We start from the raw sequence: 23,304 nt of genomic DNA, 5'->3' as shown, positions 1-23,304 counted from the left end.
GCCATATCGTCTGTTGCCGGGTACGGGTAGTAGACTCAGGCGAGGCCAGTGTACCCATGCCGTCAAAATCGCAGTTTAAGGGGAGATAGGCGCTCCCCCCCCCAACCCAGACACAACTTCCGGCGAGGATTCCTGTGTCTGGTTTGCTACTTCTGACCACCTCGTGTGTGAGACACTCGCGGTCCGCTTTGGGTGCACTGCTGAAAGCTGCTTGTCTCAGAGGTTTGGTCTGTCTCCCTATATACCTCTCCCCTGGGTCAGGTATATAACACTCTATACCCTACCAATACCCCTGTGGGGCTGGTCAGTTGATTTATTTACAGTCCATTTAAAAAAAATAAAAATATCCATCTCTGTCTCTTGCTAGCTGCTGTGTTTATACTGCCTTTTTGTTTTCCAAACTGTCAGATATATCTATCGCTATGTTTCTCCTCATCCCTCTGAAAAGGTGTGTGGGGTTTTTCATTGGCTTTTTACAAATGTGAAGAGGGTCACATTGCATTTATACCTTCTACCTGTTATACATTGCTATGTTTAAAGGTAAAAGAGAAGGATGAGCTTCCTGTGCTAAACTCATGTAAATCCTGTTTTGCAGGCTTGTCTGAACAGGATTTTGTGCAAGATGGCTTGTGTAGTGTCTGTTGTAAACAGACACCTTTCCTATCGGGTACACCCTGGGTGGTCTCTTGGTCTTAGGGTTTGTCACATTTAGTGGACAGGGCTGCAGCATCACAGGCTCCAGCTACGGTACTGCTACGGTACTGCTGCCTACTATGGGGTATCCCCAGCATTTGCATCCTTCTATGTATATGTCCCCCATGAATCCCTGTTTGGTTTGATTATTTTATTTAGAGTATGCTGTTGTCTATAGCCCATCAGCAGGTAATGCAGGCAAATAGACCAGTGGTGATAAGGCAGGGATATAAGAGAGGTTCCCTTCAGACGTTGCCTCAGGATTCGGACTCTGCCTCGTCATCGCATGCTGATACTCAGAGTTCTGGTTCTTATTCTGTTGAGGAAGGCCATCAATCCTCTGTGGATGTCCCCTCTTCTGGTGAGAGCGGTTAGATCTGTCCTGAGTATAGAGGAAGAGGATGTTCTGCCGAAATGTAAGACTATGGTCTTTAGGCGTCAGAATGTGGCTAAAGATTATTTTCCTCAGTCTGAACAACTGACGAATCTTCTGTCTGAAGCATGGGGTATGCCAAATAAACATTTCCATGCTACAAGGAATTTAACCTGTAAGTACTCATTTTCACTTGGTGAATGTAACATATGGGAAGTTCCTCCAACAGTAGATGCTCATGTAACTAGATTGATCAGGAGCTCTACATTACCCATTCCTTCTGTATCCTCACTAAAGGAGGTTAGAGATAGAAAACTTGATGATTATTTGAAATCCGTATTTTCATTATCTGGAGCTATTGCCGGGGTAGCCAAGGCTATGTAAGATTGGACGATATCTCTGGAAGATATCATGCCTGATGCTGCCAGATAACAGCTGTCCTATCTCTGTCAGATCCAAGAGGCAGCTTAGTATGTTGGGGAAACGGTCATTGATGCAGGTATCGTGGCTTCTAGGGTGTCGGCAACTTCTGTTGCAGCTCGGAGAACCTTTTGGCTAAAGATCTGGAAGGCGGATACAGGGTCCGAGGAGGCTCTGGAATATTTGCCTTTTGTTAGGAAAGTACTGTTTGGACCAGAACTGGATGACATAGTGGCTTCTCTGGCAACATCTAAATCTGCTGGGTTGCCATCTATGACTACCCCTAATAGGCAGTCGTCCGTTCGGTCCTTTCGCCCACAGGGAAGGGCAAAAGGACAGTCTTCCTCTAGACAGGATAATTCCCGCAAGAAACCGCAGACCAAGAAGTCTTGGTCAACAAGACGTCCAGTCTCCAAGCCGTATGGTAAGTGCACTTCCTGATAGGGGGGGTGGGACCAGCTGGGGCTGGTGTGAGTGGGGACCAGCGTCCGGTTAAGTGTCACACCTTGAAGAAGGAACCTGTGCCGAAATGCGTTGGAGACCCCCAGACACCTACCCATCTTGAACCCACCTGCATCTACATCCGCCCCAATCTGGGCACCTGAACGGTAGCAGCGGCGCTTAACCGGACGCTGGTCCCCACTCACACCAGCCTCTGCCAAACGACAGCGCTGCATGCTCTCATCACACCACCGCACGCAGCACAGGTTTCACCGGCCCTGCATCCACGGACGTGAGCCACTGAAACAGTGCACGTCCCCCACCGCGGCATCATACTGGACTTTGAGTAGAACTGATCCCACACCAGTGGACCTGGGCACCTACCGGTAGGTCAGCACCCATTCTCCTCACCAGTGCGGGACGCCGCAAAGTGGGAGCACCCCTGATCACCTCAAACAGGGCATCCCAGTTCAGAAGTCTGTCGACCATAGGTCCAGCAGGGAAGCATGCAGTAGTCAGGACCGCATGTCAAGGAGCCCCCTGAAAGGGTTGACCCTACTCCCCACACTGTGGATATGCACTGTCACCCCAAATCACCAACAACTGGGCACTGTGTGCTGCCACAAAACATCTAAGAGACATTTATCTTCCAGGAGCACTGTGCCTCCTACTGAACAACTACCACCCTCTATGTGCACACACAGATACAAATAAACATATTTGTTTCTTCCACCATCCATCCAGCCTCCAGTATTTCTGTTCTATCACAACACATCCACCACAACACACAGCCATCTGCTCCCCCCCAACCTCCCTCCGTTTTTTTCCCCTCCTCCCTCTCCCCACCAATACACACCACACACACATCTGCATGCACATCTGCGTATCTGCATGTTCCTATTGCACGATCACACCAGGGATTTCTGAGGTTTGCTGTAGGCCCGCAACATTACCAATTTCAGGCTCTACCCTTCGGTCTGACCCTCTGGTATTTAACAAGATAATGACAGTCATGACGGCTTATCTCAGACGACAAGGAGTCAGGATACTGCCTTATTTGGATGACCTCCTGATAATGGCACAATCTCAGGAGGTGTTACAACGTCCTCTCCAAATGACCATTTTCTGTTTACCAGAGCACGGCTGGATAATGAATTGGAAAGTCTTCTTTCTCCAACTCAGCAGATGGTTGGGGGTGCTGCTGGATTCCCAGTGGACAAGATTGCAGCCCTACAATCACGAGTGGACCGTCTGCTCCGCAAGCAGAAAGTTTCAGTTCACTTAGCGATACAGGTACTGGGCACCATGGTATACACCTTCGACATGGTGGCGTTCCATTGCAGGTCCCTGCAACAATGGATTTGATCTAATTGGGATGGTCAGTATCCTCTGATAAGGTCTCAGATGATCCGCATTTAGTCTCTCCCTCGCATGGTGGCTGCAGACAATTAATTTAGACAGGGGTCGCCCATTATGGGTCCTAGATTGGGTACTCCTCACCATGGGTGCAAGTCTGCGAGGATGGGGAGCGGTGACAGTTCATCACACCTTTCAGGGATGGTGGACAGCTCAGAAAAGTCACCTACCGATAAATATTTTGGACCTTCGTGCAGTGCACAGAGCGCTCGTTCTGATGCAGGACCACCTTCAAGGCAGGCCTGTCTAGATTCAGTCTGACGTGACCGCAGTGGCCTACATCATCCATCGGGAGGCACACGAAGTCCGGCAGCCATGAAGGAAGTGGCGAACATTCTGCGATGGGCAGAATGCCATCTTCCAGCAATCTGCAATATTCATCCCAGGAGTCCTCAACTGGGAAGCAGACTTCCTAAGTCTTCATCACCTACATGCCAGAAAATGTGCTCTTCATCCGGACGTCTTTCAACTCTTGGTGGACAAATGGGGACTATCGGGTGTAGACCTCATGGCATCACGTCACAAACACAAGGGACCCCTCAGCCGCTTTCGTGGATGCTCTGGCGGTGAGGTTGGGGCTTCAGGTTGGCATACCTGTTTCCTCCAATCTGCCTCCTCCCAAGGCTCGTCAGAAAGTTCAAGCAGGAAGGCGGCGGGATGATACTAATAGCTCCTGCCTGGCCCAGGAGACATTGGTTCACCGATCTAACTTGTCTATCCATAGACAGTCCGCTTCCACTGCCTCTACAACCGGATTTACTAGTGCAGGGTCCCTGCCTATATCCGGATCTGCCTCGGCTGACTTTGACGGCATGGCTCTTGAGTCTTCCGTCTTAAGGGCCAAAGGGTTTTTCTACTTCTGTGATCCAGACGATGCTTAGGGCAAGGAAGCCTGCTTCCGCCCACATCTATCACAGGATTTGACATTTTTTCAGTGGTGTTCCCACAGAAAATATGACCCTAGGGTTTTCAGGGTCTCCCGAGTTTTTTCTTATCTTCAAGCCGGACTAGACTTAAATCTTCGTCTGGCTACCTTGACAGTTCAAGTTTCTGCATTGTGTTTAGCTCCAACGCAGAATTGCCACTCTGCCAGATGTTAGAACATTTTTGCAAGGGGTTCTTAGCCTGCAACCGCTGTTTGTCACTCCGGTGGCACCGTGGGATTTGTCTTGGGCACTCAGGGCGTTCCAAGCTTCCCCTTTTGAACACTTGAATAAGGTGGACCTTAGATAGTTGACAGCGAAGATGCTTTTTCTCCTCACTATTTCCTCAGCTCGCAGTTTGAATTGACAGCACTGTCATGTCGCTCGCCATATTTGATTTTTCACCAAAATGGAGCTGTCCTCCGTACTAAAGCGGGTTACCTTTCAAAGGTGGTATCCTGTTTTCATATGATTTAGGAAATTGTAGTCCCGGCCTTTGTCTTCAGACCTTTCTAAGGGTGAAGCTTCCCTGGATGTGGTTCGAGACCTCCGTATATACGTAGATCGTACCAACTTCATCAGGAAATCAGATGCTCTCTTTGTGTTATATAGGTTTCACAAACGAGATACCTTTATCAAATTCTATGCATTTGATACTTTTGTCTCCCAGGATGCTTTCCTTTGGGCAGCGGATTCTCATCTCTGATCAGGAGCGACCTACCGCCCCACCCCAGCCCAGCAGTTTTTTTGCACAGGACCTCCATTGGACCCAGGCTGCTCCAAAAGGCTATTCGGTCCTTGCTGCTCTCAGGAGTAATAATTCCAGTACTCTCCTCACAGCAAGAGAAGGGCTATTATTCTACCCTTTTCTTAGTTCAGAAGCCCAATGGGTCTCATCGGCCTATCCTCAATCTCAAATCTCTTAACACGTTTATCTGGGTAAGCATGTTTCGTATGGAAATTCAGGGCGCTTACCTACATGTACCTAAAGCGCTTTCTCATCAACAATATCTACGGTTTGCTATACTACAGCAACATTACCAATTTCAAACTCTGCCATTTGACCTTTCTATGGCTCCTCGGGCTGCCTATCTTCGTCGTCAAGGGATCAGACTGCTCCCGTACTTAGACGATCTCTTGCTGTTGGCCAGCTCACCAGAAATTCTTCACCGCTATCTACAGGTAATCATTGCTGTTCAACAAATGCATGGTTGGCTGATCAACTGGAAAATTCTTCCTTGACACCACCTCAAAAAATTGTATTTCTGTGAGCCCTCCTGGACTCTCAGGATCAGAGAATCTTTCTAACAGCAGACAAAATCTGTGCAGACTGCTACACATTTCCTGAGTGTCAATTCACTCTGCAATGCAGACTCTGGGATCCATGGTGTCCACTTTTGACATGGTTGAGTTTGCTCAGTTTCACTCCAGGCCGTACAACACCTGATCCTTCCAGGTGGAATGGGCGGCCCCATCTGCTCAGATCCCAGATGATGGGCCTCTCCCCTAGAGGTTCGACTGTCCCTAGCCTGTTGGCTATAGATGTCCCACTTAAACAAGTTTCGCCCATTTGGATCCCGAACTGGGCACTCCTGACCAAGAACGCAAGGCTCCGTGGGTGGGACGCAGTGGGCAGCTAGCTCTACTTCCAATGACACTGGTGATCTTGCCTATCAATGTCCTGGAACTCCGAGCCATCTACACTCTCTGGCTCAGGATATTCTTCAGGGCAGGCCAGTATAAGTACAGTCTGACAACGCCATGGCCTCAATCATTAAGGAGGCACTCGAAGTCGGACAGCAATGGCAGAAGTGTCCCGCATTCTCACATGGGCCGAACTCCATCGCTGCAGTGTTCATCCCAGGAATTCTCAATTGGGAAGCGGATTTTCTCAGCCGTCACGACGTGCATACAGGAGAGTGGTCTCTACATCCAGAAGTCTTTCAGCTCCTGGTGGAAAAATGGGGTCTACCAGATGTGGACCTCATGGCCTCATGACACAACCACAAACTTCCAGCCAAGAACAGGGACCTCAATGTGGCCTTCGTGGACGCATTATCTGTGACCTTCCATTTGGTGTACCTCTTCCCTCCAGTCTCCCTTCTTCCTCAGGTTCTTTGGAAGTTCAAACAGGAAGAGGTCACAGTCTTGTTAGGGACTCAGGCTTGGCCCAGATGCCATTGGTGCTCCGATTTTTAAAACCTCTTTATAGATGTTCCTCTTCAATTTATGTGAGTTTCCAAATTCACCATCTGCCGTTGTATGAATACCTAGGACTCTCCTCACTGCACTCACTGCTTGGACATTGCAAGTACCCCCCTATCTGTGTGCTGCTCCTATTGATTGATCTTTGTTGTTCATAAAATTTCTGACTGGATGGTCTCTGTACATTGTAATTTTTTCCCTCATACTACAAAAAATCTCGTTTGTATTGCCTTTTTCCTTTTGCGTCACATATGTTCACCTTAATCATTCTTTTAATAACTAATTCCTGCACCCACTACTCACACACCTCACAGCTATGCGAGCGGCCAGGAGGCCGCTCCAATTTTAGGTAGGAGTGCCCTGATTCAGAGCGTCAGGCTCTGAATCAAGCCCTCTGTTTCTTCTGACTATCTGATTTAGGGGTGCTTTCATGTCTCTTCCCCTTTCTAATCTTTCATGCAGACAGAGAGCTGTTCTTAGGGCTCGATTCAGACCCGGTTGCTAAGAAGCGTTGGCTCGTAGCTGGCTGATCTTTAGGATGCGTATGCATCGCAGTGCGTGAACCAGTGCGAGAGATCGGGAAGCGAACGCTCGCTGCGCATAGACTGCTCAGCAGAGTGAGTGACAGCAGAAGCTGTTTGTGGGTGGTGACAGGGGCAGGCCACTAGAAATGGGGAATTGGAGGTGCGAACGCAGGCGTGCCTGAGCATCTTAATGCCGTTGCAGAGGCATGCATAATTAACAGGCAGCGTCATAGTACACGTCACCTGGCTGTATTTCACACTGAAGTGCTTGCGGTAGGGTATGGTCTGCCTCAAGCGCTGCGATCGCATCCGATGGTACCCTATGTACCGATGGTTACATACACTTCCTGGAGATGACGTGCGCAAGTGGGCGTCTTAAGACAGGCTGGTGGGCGTCTACATACACAAAGCGATCGCACGCCAAGACATAATGGGCGTGCTTATGCCTTGCCGTGCAATCGCCTGCCATGCCATCACTGTGCCGAATTTGCATACTCTGGGAGCGAGCGTACGCATCTAGCGAGCGGGTCTGAATGAGCTACTTAGAATGCGCCCTGGCTTCCTTCTCGTTTCTACCATAATGAGGAAATTGTTTCCAGCCATCCAGTCACCAGATCTCTCGGCAGGTGAGGCTTCTTTGGATGTGGTCCGTGCTTTGAAGATCTTCGTGGACCATACTAGTTCCATCCAGAAATCAGACTCCCTCTTCATCCTATATGGATTCCATAAGAAGGGATGGCCAGCTAACAAACTGACTCTGGCCAGATGAATTTGCACGACTATCTCACAGGCTTAAACGTAGACTGGCCTTCCTGTGCTGGCTACAGTATCTACTCATTCTACTCACTCTGTGGGTCCCTCGTGGGCAGCCCTACGTAGCGCCTCTGCTGAACAACTGTGCTTGGTGGCCACATGGTCTTCTGTTCACACCTTTCTTCGGTTCCATGCCTTTGATACATTTGCCTCTCAGGATGCTTCCTTCGAGCGCTGGGTTCTCCTTTCAGTTCAGGAGTGTCCCCGCCTTTAAGCATCTGCTTTGGGACATCCCAATTATCTCCCTGTGGAGCCCTATGGACCCTGAAGAAGAAAAGGAGAGTTATGGTAAAACTTGCCCTTGTTTGGTCCATAGGGTCCACCTGGCTTCTATGAGTTTATTCGGTTGGTCACCTGTTTCCTTCTCTGTGTGAGAGTGTGATTCTTCAGTGTACCATTCTGCCTTCTCTCCTATCCTACTCCTTCCTTGGGCTTGTTAACAAAACTGCGTTGCCCTCAGGCATATAGTATACATACCATGAATATAATTGTCCAGCGCAAATTATTGTAGCTCTGTTATGTTGTAGAGCATCATGTCTTTTTAATATCCTTAATTAGTGCTCCTCCCTTTATCTCAGTTTTTCTCCTAAGGGTAAATCTAAAAAGTATAAAGAAAATGGGGTGCACAATAGTGAAAGTACTTAGCAGCTTTTATTCCTCTCACACCAGATTAAAAATCACATACAAGATAAACATCTTGATAAAGTGCACGATTTGCATGCATGTACAGTATACATGTAGGGGTATTCAATATGGGTGCGATAACATTGTTTTTTGCGTTAATATCGCACTTTTTAAAGTTTTTGCGTTAATATCACTGGTTTTAGTTTTACACCGTATTCAATTTCAAAGACTTATCGCAGTTTTGAAAAGTCTTTGATAAAAAACGGTGATAACTTTTCACCATTTGAATAGGTGTCGAAAAAAAGTGCAGAATTGGGGTTTAGGGGTGCAAGGCTTAAAAAAAATAGCCTGCACCCCTGAGATTGACATTTAAAAAAGAACTGTGTCAAAAGTAAAAAAATTAAAAATAGGGACACCCCAAAAAATTAATTTAAAAATTGGGGTGCAAAAAAAATAAAAAATGGGAAAAAATTGTTAAACAATAGGGAAATAGGTTTAGGGCTATTCTGCATGTATGCGGCTGGTGTTTTCTAGAATAGATTTATAGCGGCAGGTGCACAAATGCAGAATTTTTAAAAACTTACTTTAGGGACATCAAAATATGCTAGTACCCATTTTCATGTACCCCAAATTTGATGGGACCACTTAAAAAAATGAAAAAAATAACCTAAGTGCTCTTCTGCATCACTTCTTCAATGTCGGGAAAAAACACCTGCTGCTGCTAATTGAAAGTCGGGGCTTTAAATAAAGGCTAAAACGGGGGTACCCATAGTGTTCCCCCATGTTTTTACAACTTTAGGGGGGTCTTACAATTATTTTAAGGATAAATTAGTAACTTTACGCAAATCCAACTTCGGAGTTTCCCGTTTTCGTTAATTTGATATTGAATACGGGGATAAGCGGGAGCGCGCACCATACCTTTACGCAGAAAAAAACTCCGATATGAAACGTTAACTTCGCCAGGGAAGTTAACCTTTCATATTGAATACCCATCATAGACACCAGCGCTATCCTGCTTCCACAGTGTCCGCGCTTTGTTAAACATTTTTATCTAAGTTACATCTTTCAAATTCTGTTTTAAGCTTGTGTTACTTGCAGTATTTTGTCTGACCTTTATCTCAAGATATGTGCGTAAAATCACCAATTATTAAACTAACATTTATTTCTTTTGTTCTTTCAGAGGATTGGAAGTGCTCAGAGTTTAACTGAAGATGATGTGGAATAAGATGACAGTGGATAGTACTTTGGTGCAGTACTTAGCAAGATTGAACAATGCAAAGCTTTTTATTGAATATGCCATTACTACTAATAAGCCCAAGTGTGTGTTGTTTTGACTGTTCTGTGACTACATTTGTTAAAAGTTAATTTTTTGTTGTAAGACAGATTTAATAATTTCTGTATTGTACGAATTTATTTAGTTTTTCTTTTTTAAAAATACTGTATAAAAAGTTTGTTCTAAAAAAATAAATTTTGCCCATATTCCTTAGCAAATTGTTCCATTAAAGGTTGTTGGATTTAAAGTCAAGAACTCATTACTAATACCTGTAAAACATAACTAATAAAGCGCAACAAGATTTACTAGAAACTAAATATACAAGCAGTTAGCCAGTCTCTAAAGGAATCTGAGACTAGTTGAAGGGTTGAATTTGCCATTAATATGTTGAATGTTCTGTGCACAGTTTGGCTGCAAATCAAGTTTTAATGCTGATTAAAGTGCATACTGTATTGGTATTGTGTACTTGGAGGGTGTGGGAGGAAATGCAATAGAATTCAGTTATGCAAAAGTGCCATTTTGTCTTATAAAAATAAATCGCCACTTTAAATTTCATGGCAAACTTGCAGAAAAATGGTCACATTTACAAAATGTGATCCTATTCCATTTCCCCCTTCACTTTTGAAAAATCAGACCCGATCACATTTTCTTCCTTGTATCTATGATGTATTATGTTTGAATCTCTGATCTAGTAGCATTGGTTAAAAGACTGAAACCATGCAGTTAAAAAAAGGCAGTACTGAAGAGCAATTACTAAATACTTAAAATGATTAGCAGTACTGTGAGGATTCAGAGCATGTGTATTAAAAAAGTCGGTTATGCTCTAACACTACTAGTATCTTGTATGATTCATTCCTGTTGATATTTGATCAAAAGTCCAAGTTAACTTGCAATGGCCTCCATAACTGTTGCAAGCTCTGCCCAGCAAAAGATGGCATCCTTCTTGAATTTGGTCACAGAGTTGCCCTAGACAGGGCTTCTCACTGACTTAGAAATTTCTACATGTGCTCTATGTAGTTAAAGCAATTGTATTGGTTTTGTGGGAGGTAGTCCTACAATCTTTCATGTATGGTAGGACTTTATTAATGATTGATGGGGACCAGAGCAAATCGAATGAAGGAGGATTTTCTATAAGGGTGAACTTTTTAATTGAAAAGGTGAATGAGGAGCATCTCTCTCGACAATAAGAACTGTCATTACTTATTCCGTATTTAATAAAAATCTGACTTTACATTTGATTTTTGATTCAACAGAATATTTTAACTAAAACAAATGCCGGTGGCATGGCCAAAAATTATGGGATCCTTACCCATATATTTTGTTGCATGATTCACTAATTTGGAAAGCTGTTATCGCGTCTGATTGCACGGTCTAATATGATGTCATTTAGATATTTATTTCGTGATTCAAGTGTACTGGTTTTGGATGCCCATCTTTTACATGGGCACACCAATTGGATTGTTTGTAAACAGGTGCAATTAAGTGACAGCTGGGTTTGGGTGTCTTGGATGTGTTTTTCTCCAAATAAAGCGCTGTGGAAGAAAAAACACAGATTTTTTTTAAATGTTGTAATGCTCACGCTCTAGGTACACACCTTTTTAACGTGCACACACATTTATGGGATCAGATTTAATTTCTCTGTGCTAAAATTCCCACTAGTTTGAAATGGTTCAAACCATTCTCCTTAGCTGGATCTGCAGAGAAGTTTACAGGAGACAAGTGTCTGAGGGGAGAGCTGACCTGTTACTTCTGGGCTCAATAGTCCTGGGAGAATAGAAGACTGCTGCAGAGAGTTCATCAGTATTGTACAGTTTTGTTGTTTCCCTCTACTATAGGGCACAGGGAGGATGATCGGTTTAGCCTGGAGAAGAGAGTCTGGACACCAAACAATTTAAATTACCCAGCAGCCCAGGGCTTCCTCAGTTTGGTGTCGGCAGGAGCAGGCACCGTTTGCAAGGGGGATTGCTTGCAAGTAGCCCTCCATTATTTTTTTTGTCTGTGTATTTTGTAGAGGGGCAGTGAAAGGCATCCTATGAATGTCATTACTACTGCTCCAGAAACTCCAGTGCAGGGGTAGCAACACTGGCAACTGGGTTGGCGATTTCCACCGCAGACTCCAGCGAGGATTGCACTTACCTTCCGGAGCATGCAGCCTGACACGGGGCAAGGTCGCGCGGCTCCCTGCTTGCGTACTTATGGCTTTTCACCACTGGCAGTGCTGTTAGTGTCAGTTATGGGGGGTCCATGCACTGTACACTAGACCGCCATGGCATCTTAAATTTGAACACTGCTTGTAGCAGTGGTGGCCATTACCTAGGGGTCCATATCAGAGGGGCTCCTTCTGTTAGCACGCTCCCTCAGTGCAGACAACCTGTCTTAGGTGTTCACCAATCTCTCTGCTTCCTAAATAAAACTGGCCCGCTAGCAGTCTACTATAGAACTTCCATGGATGCAGTCATTTGCATAGCCGGTACATGGGTTGCCGCAGCTGTCAGCATCTTTCCAGCAGATGCTAGATGGGGATAGTTCATCAAAGTGCAAGCCTTCTAGAAGGGGAAATTCTCTGTCCTTATTTTAAAGGTGATTCTGAGTTGTCTCCGGAGCACAAGGCTATTATCTGTCTCCCCCAAAGGAGAAACTTCATGCCTAAGGATTCTATGTCTAGAGTTGATGTTGAGGCTTTGATTTAAGGCATAGAATAGTACTCCATGTGGAGGATTTTAAAAAGACTCCTAGGTCCAAAGCCCCAGGTTTCAAGCGCCTGAAGAAGGTGACCACTGAGTTTCCCTTTGGGCATTTGGAGGACCGCCTTATGGAAGCATGGTCTCATCCTAAAAGGTGCTTCCAGTTGTCAGTGAATTGCATCCTACCCGCTACCTGTTGCAGAGTGGGATAAGTGGGAGTCACCACCTCCATTTGATGCCCACTTCCCGTTTTAGATCTTCCATCTTTCCCATTCCTAATGCACCTTGCCTTAGGGATCCTACAGATAGGAAGTTGGAGACTTCTCTTAAAAGAGCCTATACAAATGCGGGTGCTAATGCACACCTTGCCCTGGTTTCGGCTTAGGTGGACAAGTCTGTTGTCTGTCGGGCAAAGACATTAGAAGCCGGCCTCAGCTCTGGTATCAGCAGGAAGAAATTATTCTGGGCCATTTTATGGAGGTGGGTGATTATCTGAGTGAGGTGGCCATTAACTTGATTTCTAAGGTGTCAGCATCTACTGTTGCGGCCAGGAGAGCCTTCTGGCTACATTCCTGGTGCACTGATTCTGATTCTATGAAAGTGTTAGAGGCGCTCCCATATACTGGTGACATCCTCTTTCTTTGGTCAGGAGTTGAACAGGAATGTTGTTACAGTGGCGGCATCCAGAACTGTCTTCCATGTCATCTCCAAGGGCCTGAAAGTCTAACCTTCGTCCACAGTGAAAGGCCAGAGGTCGGGTATCGTTTAGATTCCAGAGTTCCCCCAAGGGATCTAAGCCACGTGGTCAGTCGTCTTAGTCCACCAAGCATCCAGCTGCTATGCCTGCTGCGTGATGGGGCGTGCCTCCACCTGCTTTTGTTTTTCGCCAAAGTTTGGATGGGAACAACGACAGACGCTTGGTTCAGCGGAGTATGCGCTGACTTTTCAGAAGCATCCTTCAGAGTGGTTCTTTTCCACAGGATTTCCAGCAGATTCAGGAAAAGCAAGAGCTCTCAAGAGATTCAGTTTGCTCCCTTCTGGCTTCCAGGGTCATCATACCGGTACCCCTATCTCAAAGAGGTACAGGTTGCTATGCCAACCTCTTCCTGGTTCATAAGCCGGCACTGAACAGCTATTTGCTTGATTATCTGCAATGGCTACTTTGCCATGGATCTTCCTGCCCCTGCCGTTGTAACTGCTCATTTCACTAGGTCAGTGGCAGCCTCGTGGGAAGCTCAACGTGGTGCTTATGCAGAGCAGCTTTGTAAGGCTGCCATGTGGTCCTCTGCTCATACTGTCATCCGTTTCTATGTCTTTGATACCTTCGCCTGATGCAGATGCGACTTTGGGTCACGTAGCCTAGGAGCGTCCCCTCCCATAGGAGGACAGCTTTAGGACATCCCATTGTCCTCTCTGTGCCCCCTAGTGGAGGTAGAAGAAAGGATAATTTATGGTCTTACCTTGTTGAATCCTTTTTCATCCATCTGGGGGATGCCATTACCTCTGGGTTATCTATAGTGAGCTGTGGAGTCAGGCACTAACTAATTAAGACTAGCTTCCACCCCCTATATAACTCCTCTTCCACTAGACCCTCAGTCTTGTTTTTAGTGCCTTTGTCCTAGCTTTTTTTTTTAGTTAGGTTTAATTTCTTTATTTTCCTGTTTTGGTTTCAGTACTTAGTTCCCAGCAACAGGTGACAAGCACTAGCATAGTGGGAGTTAGGTAGAAATAGAGGTTTGAGTGAACCCTGTATCCCACTCTGGGAGAGTCACCAAACTACAGAGTCTATGGGACTCTCTTCATACCAGACCCACATCTGAGGGGGCCACTGGCTAAAAGGTAAGCTTGTTACAGCAAACAAAGGGCCTGATTCAGACCCACTCGCAAGCGGCTGTCCGCTCGCAAGTGGGTCGATGTTGTCTTTCCTTCCTTCGCTCGTTGTGTCTGATCAAAGGGGGCGTGCTGTCGATGTTGATTGACAGCACGCCCCCTTTTGTGGGCGTGCCTCCCTGACGGGGGCGTTCCCACAGGATCTCCTCCCGTCAGAAGCCGGCCCACTGACATCACTAGTGATGTCAGTGGGAGTGATTTTGGCTCTGATATAGCCAAAATCACTCCGGGGCTTGCGGTTGAAAACCTCAACCGCAGGCTCCGGCTCGCAGTTTCGATGGTCACGACCATCGCGGCCATCAAACTGCACGCTCGTATAGGCTGTGGGTGGTGACCCACAGCTATACGAGCGTCCAGGAGGACGCTCCATTTTTATGGAGGGCGGCCCTCATTCAGAGCGTGCGCTCTGCTCAGAGCGTACGGCTCTGAATGAGGGCCAAGGTTCTCATACAGTATATAAGATGTGTTACTGCTTCTCAGCATGCTGCTTTAGTAGAGCTGCTGGATATGTTACTACTTACTTGGCAGCAGCTGTAGGAGATTACAGAACAAAGCATGCTGCTGGCTTTTTGAGGGCGGCTCGTGGGCCATGCTCCCATGATACGGCTCCTATGAAGCCACCACTAAAAGCCGCTGTACATTAGGGATCTCCGGAGGGAGGAGCCGGCGGTTAGGGAACACCTATGATGATGTCAGGCGTCCTGAATGAAGCAGGACACCGATGGCATGCCCGGTCACTCCCCCATGTATTTGAGTGACAGCAGGATCAGGGGCCTTCATAGGCCATGCCCCAAACACTATTTTGGCAGGTGTTTGAATGCTGGATTCCTGCTTTGCTGAGACTCACTGCAAATTAGAGAGGGATGGCTGTCTCTTATCAAATAAGCAGTTAAACTAAGCCTCACTTTTGCTGTCATTTCAGAAGCCGTGCTTGTTCTGACTAAAAAATATATATATATATATATATATATAACAAAACCCTTCTTTGCTTTTTTTCTATTCAAACAGTGCTATGCTTTTTCCAGGGGAATTTAGGTAGCTATCTGTATTGGTTAGAGTTGTCTTTCCCTCTCAGTATGAAGAAGCCAGACAAGGGTTCCAAGAAACAGGGATCAGTCACTTTTTATACTCGTACAAAATGTGATAAAAAGTTGCCAAAGGGTTGTACGGACCCAGGGTTGCTCTGTGCTGTTTGTTCACATGGAGATTGGGCCATGTCTGTGGCTGAGCTATAGGTGAAGTATGTCACTCTCAGGCGAATTATGTTACCTTGTGCTCAAACACCTAGTTTGTCTGATCCCTCGATAGGGCCCAGGATATGACGATGTCTTGCTCAGATGGCTATGTCCCTAAAGAAAATGGTAACGTCAGCACTTCATCTTCAGAGATGAAGCTTAAGCCGCCTCTTCCCAGGAAGAAGGGGAATTGGACTATGACTGGGAAGACAATTCAAACTGGGAAGCTGACTCCCATTCTTATTTAGGGGTTTCTATGCTGGTGGTATGGTACGGGAGACTTTGCATCTACAGGAAACAGCTATTCCAGTGACTAGTTCTGTTTTCACATTTTGAAGAAATATTAAAAGAATCCTGGTTAAAACCTGATTAAAAATTTCATATTCCTATATATTGTTTGTATCTTTAACCTTTTTCGGAAGAGGATACCAAGCTTTGGGAAATTCCACCCAAGTGGATGCTCCTATTACTATGTTGATCAGGAATACTGTTATCCCCACACCATGGTCTGTAATACCTAAGGATCTTATGGATAGGAAGAATGAGGTTGTACTTTATTCTATATTTACTTTGTCAGGAGTCTTGCTGCCTCCTGTTCTGGCCAGCGCCTGGGTGATAAATGCTATCAATTCCTGGATGGCCCACATGATTGATGGGTTTCAATCAGGATTTGTCTGAAGCTAGTTCTTTAGCTGATCAAATTTCAGGGGCTCTGACCTATTTAGGACACTATTCAGGTACAGTCTCATATTTCTGCTTTGCCCATTGCCACCAGATGTTCTCTCTGTCTTAAAACATGGAAGGCAGACATAGAGTCCAAGCATGCTTTAGAGTAGGGGTGGGCAATAAGCGGCCCCCCAGCTGTTTTAGAACTACAAATTCCAGCATGCCCAGCCACAGTTTTGCTATTTATCCATGCTAAAACTGTTGCAATGGATGCTGGAATTTGTAGTTTAATAACAGCTGGAGGGCCGCTTATTGCCCACCCCTGCTTTAGAGGCACTGCCTTTTTGAAGGAGGTTTTCTGTTTGGTCCAGAATTAAAATTATTTCTCGTCACGGGAGGTAAAAGTCCCTGCCTTCCTGTATCAACACCAAAACCAAAATCTCCTAGGATTTGTTCCTTTTCGGACCCAAGGCAGGGGAAGCTTTCTGTCCTTCCAAGGTATGTCAGGGGTCCCGGTAGAGGTGCCTTCAGGGGGCGAGGTATCCCCGAAACCTGTCGCCCTGCTGCTTACTTAGTAGGGGACTCCACATTGGTTTAAAGCATGGAGTCTGGTATTGTGAATGCACACTAGTAATAGGCACAATTTAGGTAAGCCCTACAAATTATATACTGTAGTGCAACTTTGGGTTGATTTTTGGGGCATGGGTCATCTGGATTTCTTTGGTTGGTCTGCTTCAGGGCATCACATAACACATTTTTCCTTTTTTGCACATATTAACACTTACCGTTTGTTTATTATATTTGTATTTTCACTTCTCCATCCTATATATGCAGCTGTAGCTACTCTTACCTATCTTACTTTACACTTCACCTTTCTCATTAGGTCGATGCCCTGGGGTGGCTTGGCTGAGGTGGTTTGGGGGTGAACCCTAGTATGTTAGGGACCTATCCTACAGAGGTTACCCGGATATGGTGGGTAGGCCTTGGCCAAGATTATGCCAAAAACCTCTATGACAAAAATGTATTTATATATACTCGGTTAATTTGGAGTTGTGCACTTTGTATTTCTTCTTCTTGTGTATATATATATATATATATATATCAATTGTCTCCACAGGTAGCACCTCCAATTATATATATATATATATGTTCAGGGTGTGCAGTCTGAGGCCCATTTTCATCCCGGCGACACTGGTAGCCACTCTACGTTCCAGGTGCGCTATTAAGCACACCGTCACAAGTGTCATCTCGGCAGCATCGGTAGCAGCCCCACGTCATTGTTGCATACCCACCTGAGTCTCATAAGCCCAAAGGCTGCAACCGTCCTGGGGCCCCAGGTCACTATCAGCCCTCAAGGCTGCTCCAACAGCAAAAAGGCTACTTCACACCATCAGTCCCTTGGCTATGACTATAAAAGCCACAACCTGCCATCAAGGCTGCTCCTACAGCCCACAGGCTGCATCACACCTCTTGCCCTCGGCACAACTAGTCAAAACAAACCAACCCCTAGGCAGCATCGACAGTTCAATGGCTGCAACCAAATCCTTAACCCTTGGCCACGACTAGTACTATACATTCCAGCCCTCAAGGATGTCATCAGTTGGCTCTACATTGTACCATCGATTCCCTCCAGGAATCATAACACCCTCTCACCTGAGGTACCCCAGTTTGGGAGCTCGTCTTTGAAATTCCAGGGTAGTGTGGACACAGAAGAACGAACATGAAAGGTAAAGAAATATTCACCCTGGGAGCACAATTAATACATTTATTAAAATATACATTTTAACATATAATTCATACTTAAATACAGAGAGCAAAATATGCATACATAAATAAAATCTGTATATCTACGGATGAAAAAAAAAATATATAAAAACATAAGTCCATAAAGTGAACGGTGAGTAAAGCGCCTATATCCTTAATTTCACTCCGCTGTTGGGAACAAGAAATTGGTCATACTGCCGAAAGTTCAGACTCACCAATACAAGGTTCAAACTGCCTGTTGTAAACAAGCTTGTTAATATGTCCCGTAGCACTTGTCGGAATGTAGAGGGAGCTTGACTTCACTGTAATTATTAGTCTCTATGCTATGCTCAACCTCCAAATTAAAGGCTGTCAGTACAGGGAGGGAGAGTGGTGGGCCACATGCATAATGGACCCAGCACTATTCTCAACCTCATACAGTCTCGTATAATGCAATCAGCCGGAAAGAGTTGAGGGGTGATCAAATCCTCTCTTACCCTCCTTTTAAAAGCTGGCATTCTCGTATTATGCAGCAACGGCAGTCCAAGTGTGGTAGGTATAGTGCTTGGTCTCACAGTGTTTAATGGACAAAGCAAGGTACCAGATGCTGGAATCCTGGAGGGTAGTAGTCCTAACCGGTTTCTCTGCCAATATTCAGGAGCAGTTTCATCAGGGGGTGAAACTGCCCCTGAATATTGGCAGAAAAATGGGAGCTGGAAGCTGCATCTATTTAATTTCGGTTTATTTTGTTGATTAGTGTGGACACAATCCTGTCCGGACCCCTGGGTCCAGGACTTCATCACCCAGGGGTACAAACTCAATTTCCAGATCCAGCAACCACCTCGGTTTTTCACTACAGGTTTGCCAGTTTCCAATGACAGAAGGGTAGTGATACAAGAAGCTGTAGACAAACTTCTGACCTCTCGAGTGTTGGTACAGGTCCCCACATATCAGCTAAAGCAGGGGTTTTACTCCAGCTTGCTTATGTTTCCGAAGCCGGATGGATCGGTCAGACCTATTCTGAACCTGAAGGATTGCAATCCCTACCTGAGAGTATTCAAGTTCAAGATGGAGTTCCTTTAATCTGTCATTGTGGGGATCGAGGAAAAAGAGTTTCTGGTGTCTTTGGACATAAAAGATACCTACCTACACATTCCATCTGGCCCCATCACCAGACGTTTTTACGATTCGCCATTTGGGACTTTCATTTTCAATTAAAGGCCTTACCCTTCGGCCTGTCTTCGGCTCCCATGGTATTTACCAAGGTCATGGCTGTGATGACGGCTCTCCTTTGGACTCAGGGAGTTACGATTGTCTTTTACCTGGATCTCCTAAAATCTCCTTGCAGGAACCAATTGTTACAAAATATACTGGTGACTCAGAGGCTCCTAATATGACACAGGTGGATCCAGAATTTTCCCAAGTCCCATCTGCATCCAACACAGAGGCTTAATTTTCTGGGAATGATTTTTTGGACACAGCAGGTCAGAAAGTCTTCCTTCCTCTGGAAAAAGCAACTTCCATTCAGGGCTGATCTTACAACATCGACGAGTATCGGTGCACCTGTGCATACGATTCCTCGGGAAGATGGTTATGACCTTCGAGGCCATACCATACAGTTTTTTCCACTCCAGGCATTTTCAACTGGACCTCCTCTCTCAGTGGTCGGGATCCCATTTATTCCTTCACCAGCAAGTGAAGCTGGCCCCCAGAACTCGGATATCGTTTCTCTGGTGGCTGAATTCCTCTCACCTGTTGGAGGGCAAGAGGTTTGGAGTCTGGATTTGTATTCTCCTCACCACAGACGCGAGTCTGAGAGGGTGGGGGCAGTGACTCTAGAGAAACACTTCCAGGGCCGCTGGACTCCACTGGAAATGAGACTACCCATAAACATCTTAGAATTATGAGCAGTGTTTTATGCTCTTTAACTAGCTCATCACTTGTTGCGGGGTTAAGCAGTTATAGTCCAGTCGTGGCGGCTGTGGCGTACATAAACCGACAGGGTGGCACCAGAATTCGGGCAGCAATTAAACAAGTAAGCCACATTCTATTCTGGGTGGAGGAATTCACAGTGGCATGGGAGGCCAACTACCTCAGTCATCAGGATGTTCATCCCAGGGAGTGGGCGCTCCATCCCCAGGTGTTTCAACAGCTTGTTCAGGAGGTGGGGCCTCCCACAAGTCGACCTGGTGGCGTCCATACACAATCATCAACTGCCTCTATGCTGCTTTCAAACAAGAAACCCGGAGACCCTGGCAGTTCCAATTTATTTACCTGTTTCCACCAATTCCTCTTCTGCCTCAACTTCTGCAAAGCATGAAGAGGGAAAGGGCCACGGTTCTCTTAGTGGCTCCAGATTGGCCCTGAAGAGCTTGGTATTCCAACCTACGTCTACTGCTGATAGATGATCCGGGCCTCTACCACTGCGAGAGGATATCCTGCAACAGGGTCCTTTTGTCTATCCTGACTTAAAGCGGCTATGTTTGACAGGGTGGCTGTTGAAAGGGCTATCTTAAGAAAAAAGGGGATCCAATTTAATGTGATCCCTACCATGCTCCATGCCCGGAAGGACGTCACTTCAAAACACTACCACCATATTTGGAAGGCTTATGTGATTTGGTGTGAACGGAGGGGATTGCCTCCTACACATTTCAAGGTGTCCAGGTTCCTACTTTTCCTGTAAGCAGGATTCTCAGCGGGCCTACATCTAGGATCCCTGAAGATTCAGGTTTCAGCGCTGTCCATTTTCTTCCAGCAGAGACTGGCCTTGCTCCCGGATGTTCAGACTTTTCTCCAGGGGGTTATCCATTTACAACCTCCCTTTATTCCTCCCACAGCTCCATGGGATTTGGATCTTGTTATCTCTTTCCTGCAGTCTTCTCTGTTTGAACAGTTACAGACTGTTGAGTTGAAGTACCTATCGTGGAAGGTGGTTCTTCTCTTAGCCCTGGCTTATGCCAGGCGAGTGTCAGAGCTTGGGGCTCTTTCCTTTCGCCCTCCATACTTGGTATTCCATGCGAATAGGACTGAACTCCATACACAGATGGCATTCCTTCCTAAGGTGGTATCTGCTTTCCACATAAACCAACCTATTGTGGTGCTGGTTCTTCCAGAGGACTCTCCAGCTTCCAGATCCTTGGATGTCGTTAGAGCCCTCAAGATCTACGTGGATAGGACTGCATCTCTCAGGAAAACAGATTCCCTGTATGATGTCGCTCATCCTGGTTGACTGGCTTCCAAGCAAACTATTGCACACTGGATCATCCTGACCATCAGGCAAGCCTATGTGGCCTCCTAAAAGGAACCTCTGGCTTCCATCATGGCGCATTCCATGTGCTCGGTGGGTTCCTCTTGGGTGGCTGCCCATGGGGTTTCCATAGCTTAACTTTGCTGTGCGGCCACTTGGTCGGCCCGACATACCTTTGTCAAATTTTATCATTTTGATACATTCGTGGCCTCTGCCTCGAAGTATGGCTGTGCTGTTCTCAGCACTCTCCCGCCCGGGATGAGAGCTCTGGGACGTCTCCACTGTTATGAGACTACAGTATCCCCTACTGGATGAAGGAGAAAACAGGATTTTGGTACTTCCTGATAAATCCCTTTCTCCGATTCCAGAGGGGACACTGGATGCCCACCCAGCGCTGTTCCTTCCTGCCATGGGTGATTGTCATTTTAAGTTATGACTGGTTGTTTTCTTTGTTCAACTGTTTGTTGCAACCTGTTTACACACCTTATATGTGTATTTGTCATTATGTGTACTTGCTTCACCATCTCCTCTGCAGTTTGTATCTTTCCAGCAAAGTTTCCTAAGAATTGCTTTTAGGAGCTAGTCACTCTTTCTAAATTTAAAATGCCAGATCCCAGTTAGCACACATGTATACCCAACTGTTATGAGACTCCAGTGTCTCCTGTGAAATTGGAGAAAGGGAATTATCAGTAATGGTGCATACACACGATCAGATTTTTTCTTCAGATATGGACGATAACGATTTAAAAAACGTTCAGTCGTTCATATCTGAAGGAAAATCGTTCATATCTGACATGCCTGAACGATGGACGATCAACGATGCGCGTTCCCGTTTGTCAGATAACGATATCTGACATCTGATGGGTTTGCAGTCAGACTTGGACGATTCCATTCATTTTAATGCAGTCAAAAATCGTTCAATCGTTCAAATCGTTCAAATCGTTCAAAACTTTGGTCAAATCGTTCAAATCGTTCAGATCGTTTAATCGTTCAATCGTTCATCTGACAAATCTGACAAGTCTGACAAATCTGACCGTGTGTACGCTCCATAAGTACCAAAATCCTGTTTTCTTCAACTAGCAAAGATTCAGGATATTCAATCCAAAATAAGGACCGTTTCACAGATGCCTCATATCTCAGTCCTCATGGCTATGCAGTTACTGGGAGAAATTGTGGTTTTGTTCCTTTCACCAGATTCCATGTCCGACTACTGCAAAATCAATTGCTTCATTGATGGGTAAAGTCAGACCCTCGATTAAACAAGCAGATGTTCAGGTTATCTCTGCAGACCCTTCAGTCACTGCTATGGTGGCTGCAGGATGCAAATCTGAACAGGGGTTGCCAGCTGTCAGTAATAAATAGGATCAATGTCACCACAGATGCCAGCCTAACAGGCTGGGGGCTCGGGGGGGTGGTTCTAGACATGCACCTACAGGGTCTTTGGTCCATCCAGGAAGCCTCTTTTTCCATCAATATACTGTAATTAAGGGTGATTCGGTATGCATTGGTTCAGGATCAATTCCATCTAAGGAGCCTACCAGTTCAAATCCAATCAGACAATACCACAGCAGTTGCTTATATAAACAAGCAGGGTGGCACATGCAGCTGGCGAGCAATGAGGGAGGTTTGTCACATCCTTCATTGGGCAGAAAGTTGGGTTCCAGCTATTTCGGCAATTTACATTCCAGGGGTGGACAACTGGGAGGCCGATTTCTTAAGTCGCCACAGTGTGTATTCAGGGGAATGGGAATTACACCAGGAAGTGTTTGCGGAAATAGTTTCCAGATGGGGGTCTCCAGACATAGATCTAATGGCTTCCTGCCTCCACCAGAAACTTCCAAGGTATGGATCTTGGGCCATGGATCCCCAGGCATCCCTGGTGGAGGCCAAGACAGCTTGGGTGTTACAGCTAGGATACATTTTTCCTCCTTTACCAATGGTACTTCAGCGGATTCGATCAGTGGCACGGCCGGTTATTCTGATGGCTCCAATGCCATCATTTGTACGCAATTCTTCAAAACATGTTGGCAGATGTTCCATATTGTCTGCCCTTGCATCCAGATCTGTTACTTCGGGGCCCATGCCATCACCATGATTTGCCCCGCTTGGCTTTGACAGCATGGTTCTTAAATAC

At 46.0% G+C, this 23,304-nt stretch overlaps 1 protein-coding gene across 1 annotated transcript in view; it reads left to right on the top strand.

The window, feature by feature from the left end:
• The window catches only part of TOMM20 (translocase of outer mitochondrial membrane 20), a 31,546-nt gene extending 20,610 nt beyond the window's left edge, over nucleotides 1–10,936 (top strand). Inside the window, exon 5 of the mRNA XM_088472504.1 lies at nucleotides 9,613–10,936. Coding sequence (XP_088328630.1) covers nucleotides 9,613–9,657 — 45 coding nt within the window. The 3' untranslated portion in view covers nucleotides 9,658–10,936. The remainder of the gene's footprint in view (nucleotides 1–9,612) is intronic.
• Nucleotides 10,937–23,304: the final 12,368 nt, after the last annotated feature.

Source organism: Taudactylus pleione, unplaced genomic scaffold (assembly GCF_031769625.1).
Source record: "Taudactylus pleione unplaced genomic scaffold, aTauple2 ptg000125l, whole genome shotgun sequence".
NCBI classification, from domain to species: Eukaryota; Metazoa; Chordata; class Amphibia; order Anura; family Myobatrachidae; genus Taudactylus; species Taudactylus pleione.
The sequence above is the reverse complement of the archived record's forward strand: the minus strand, read 5'-3'. Positions and strand labels throughout refer to the sequence as shown.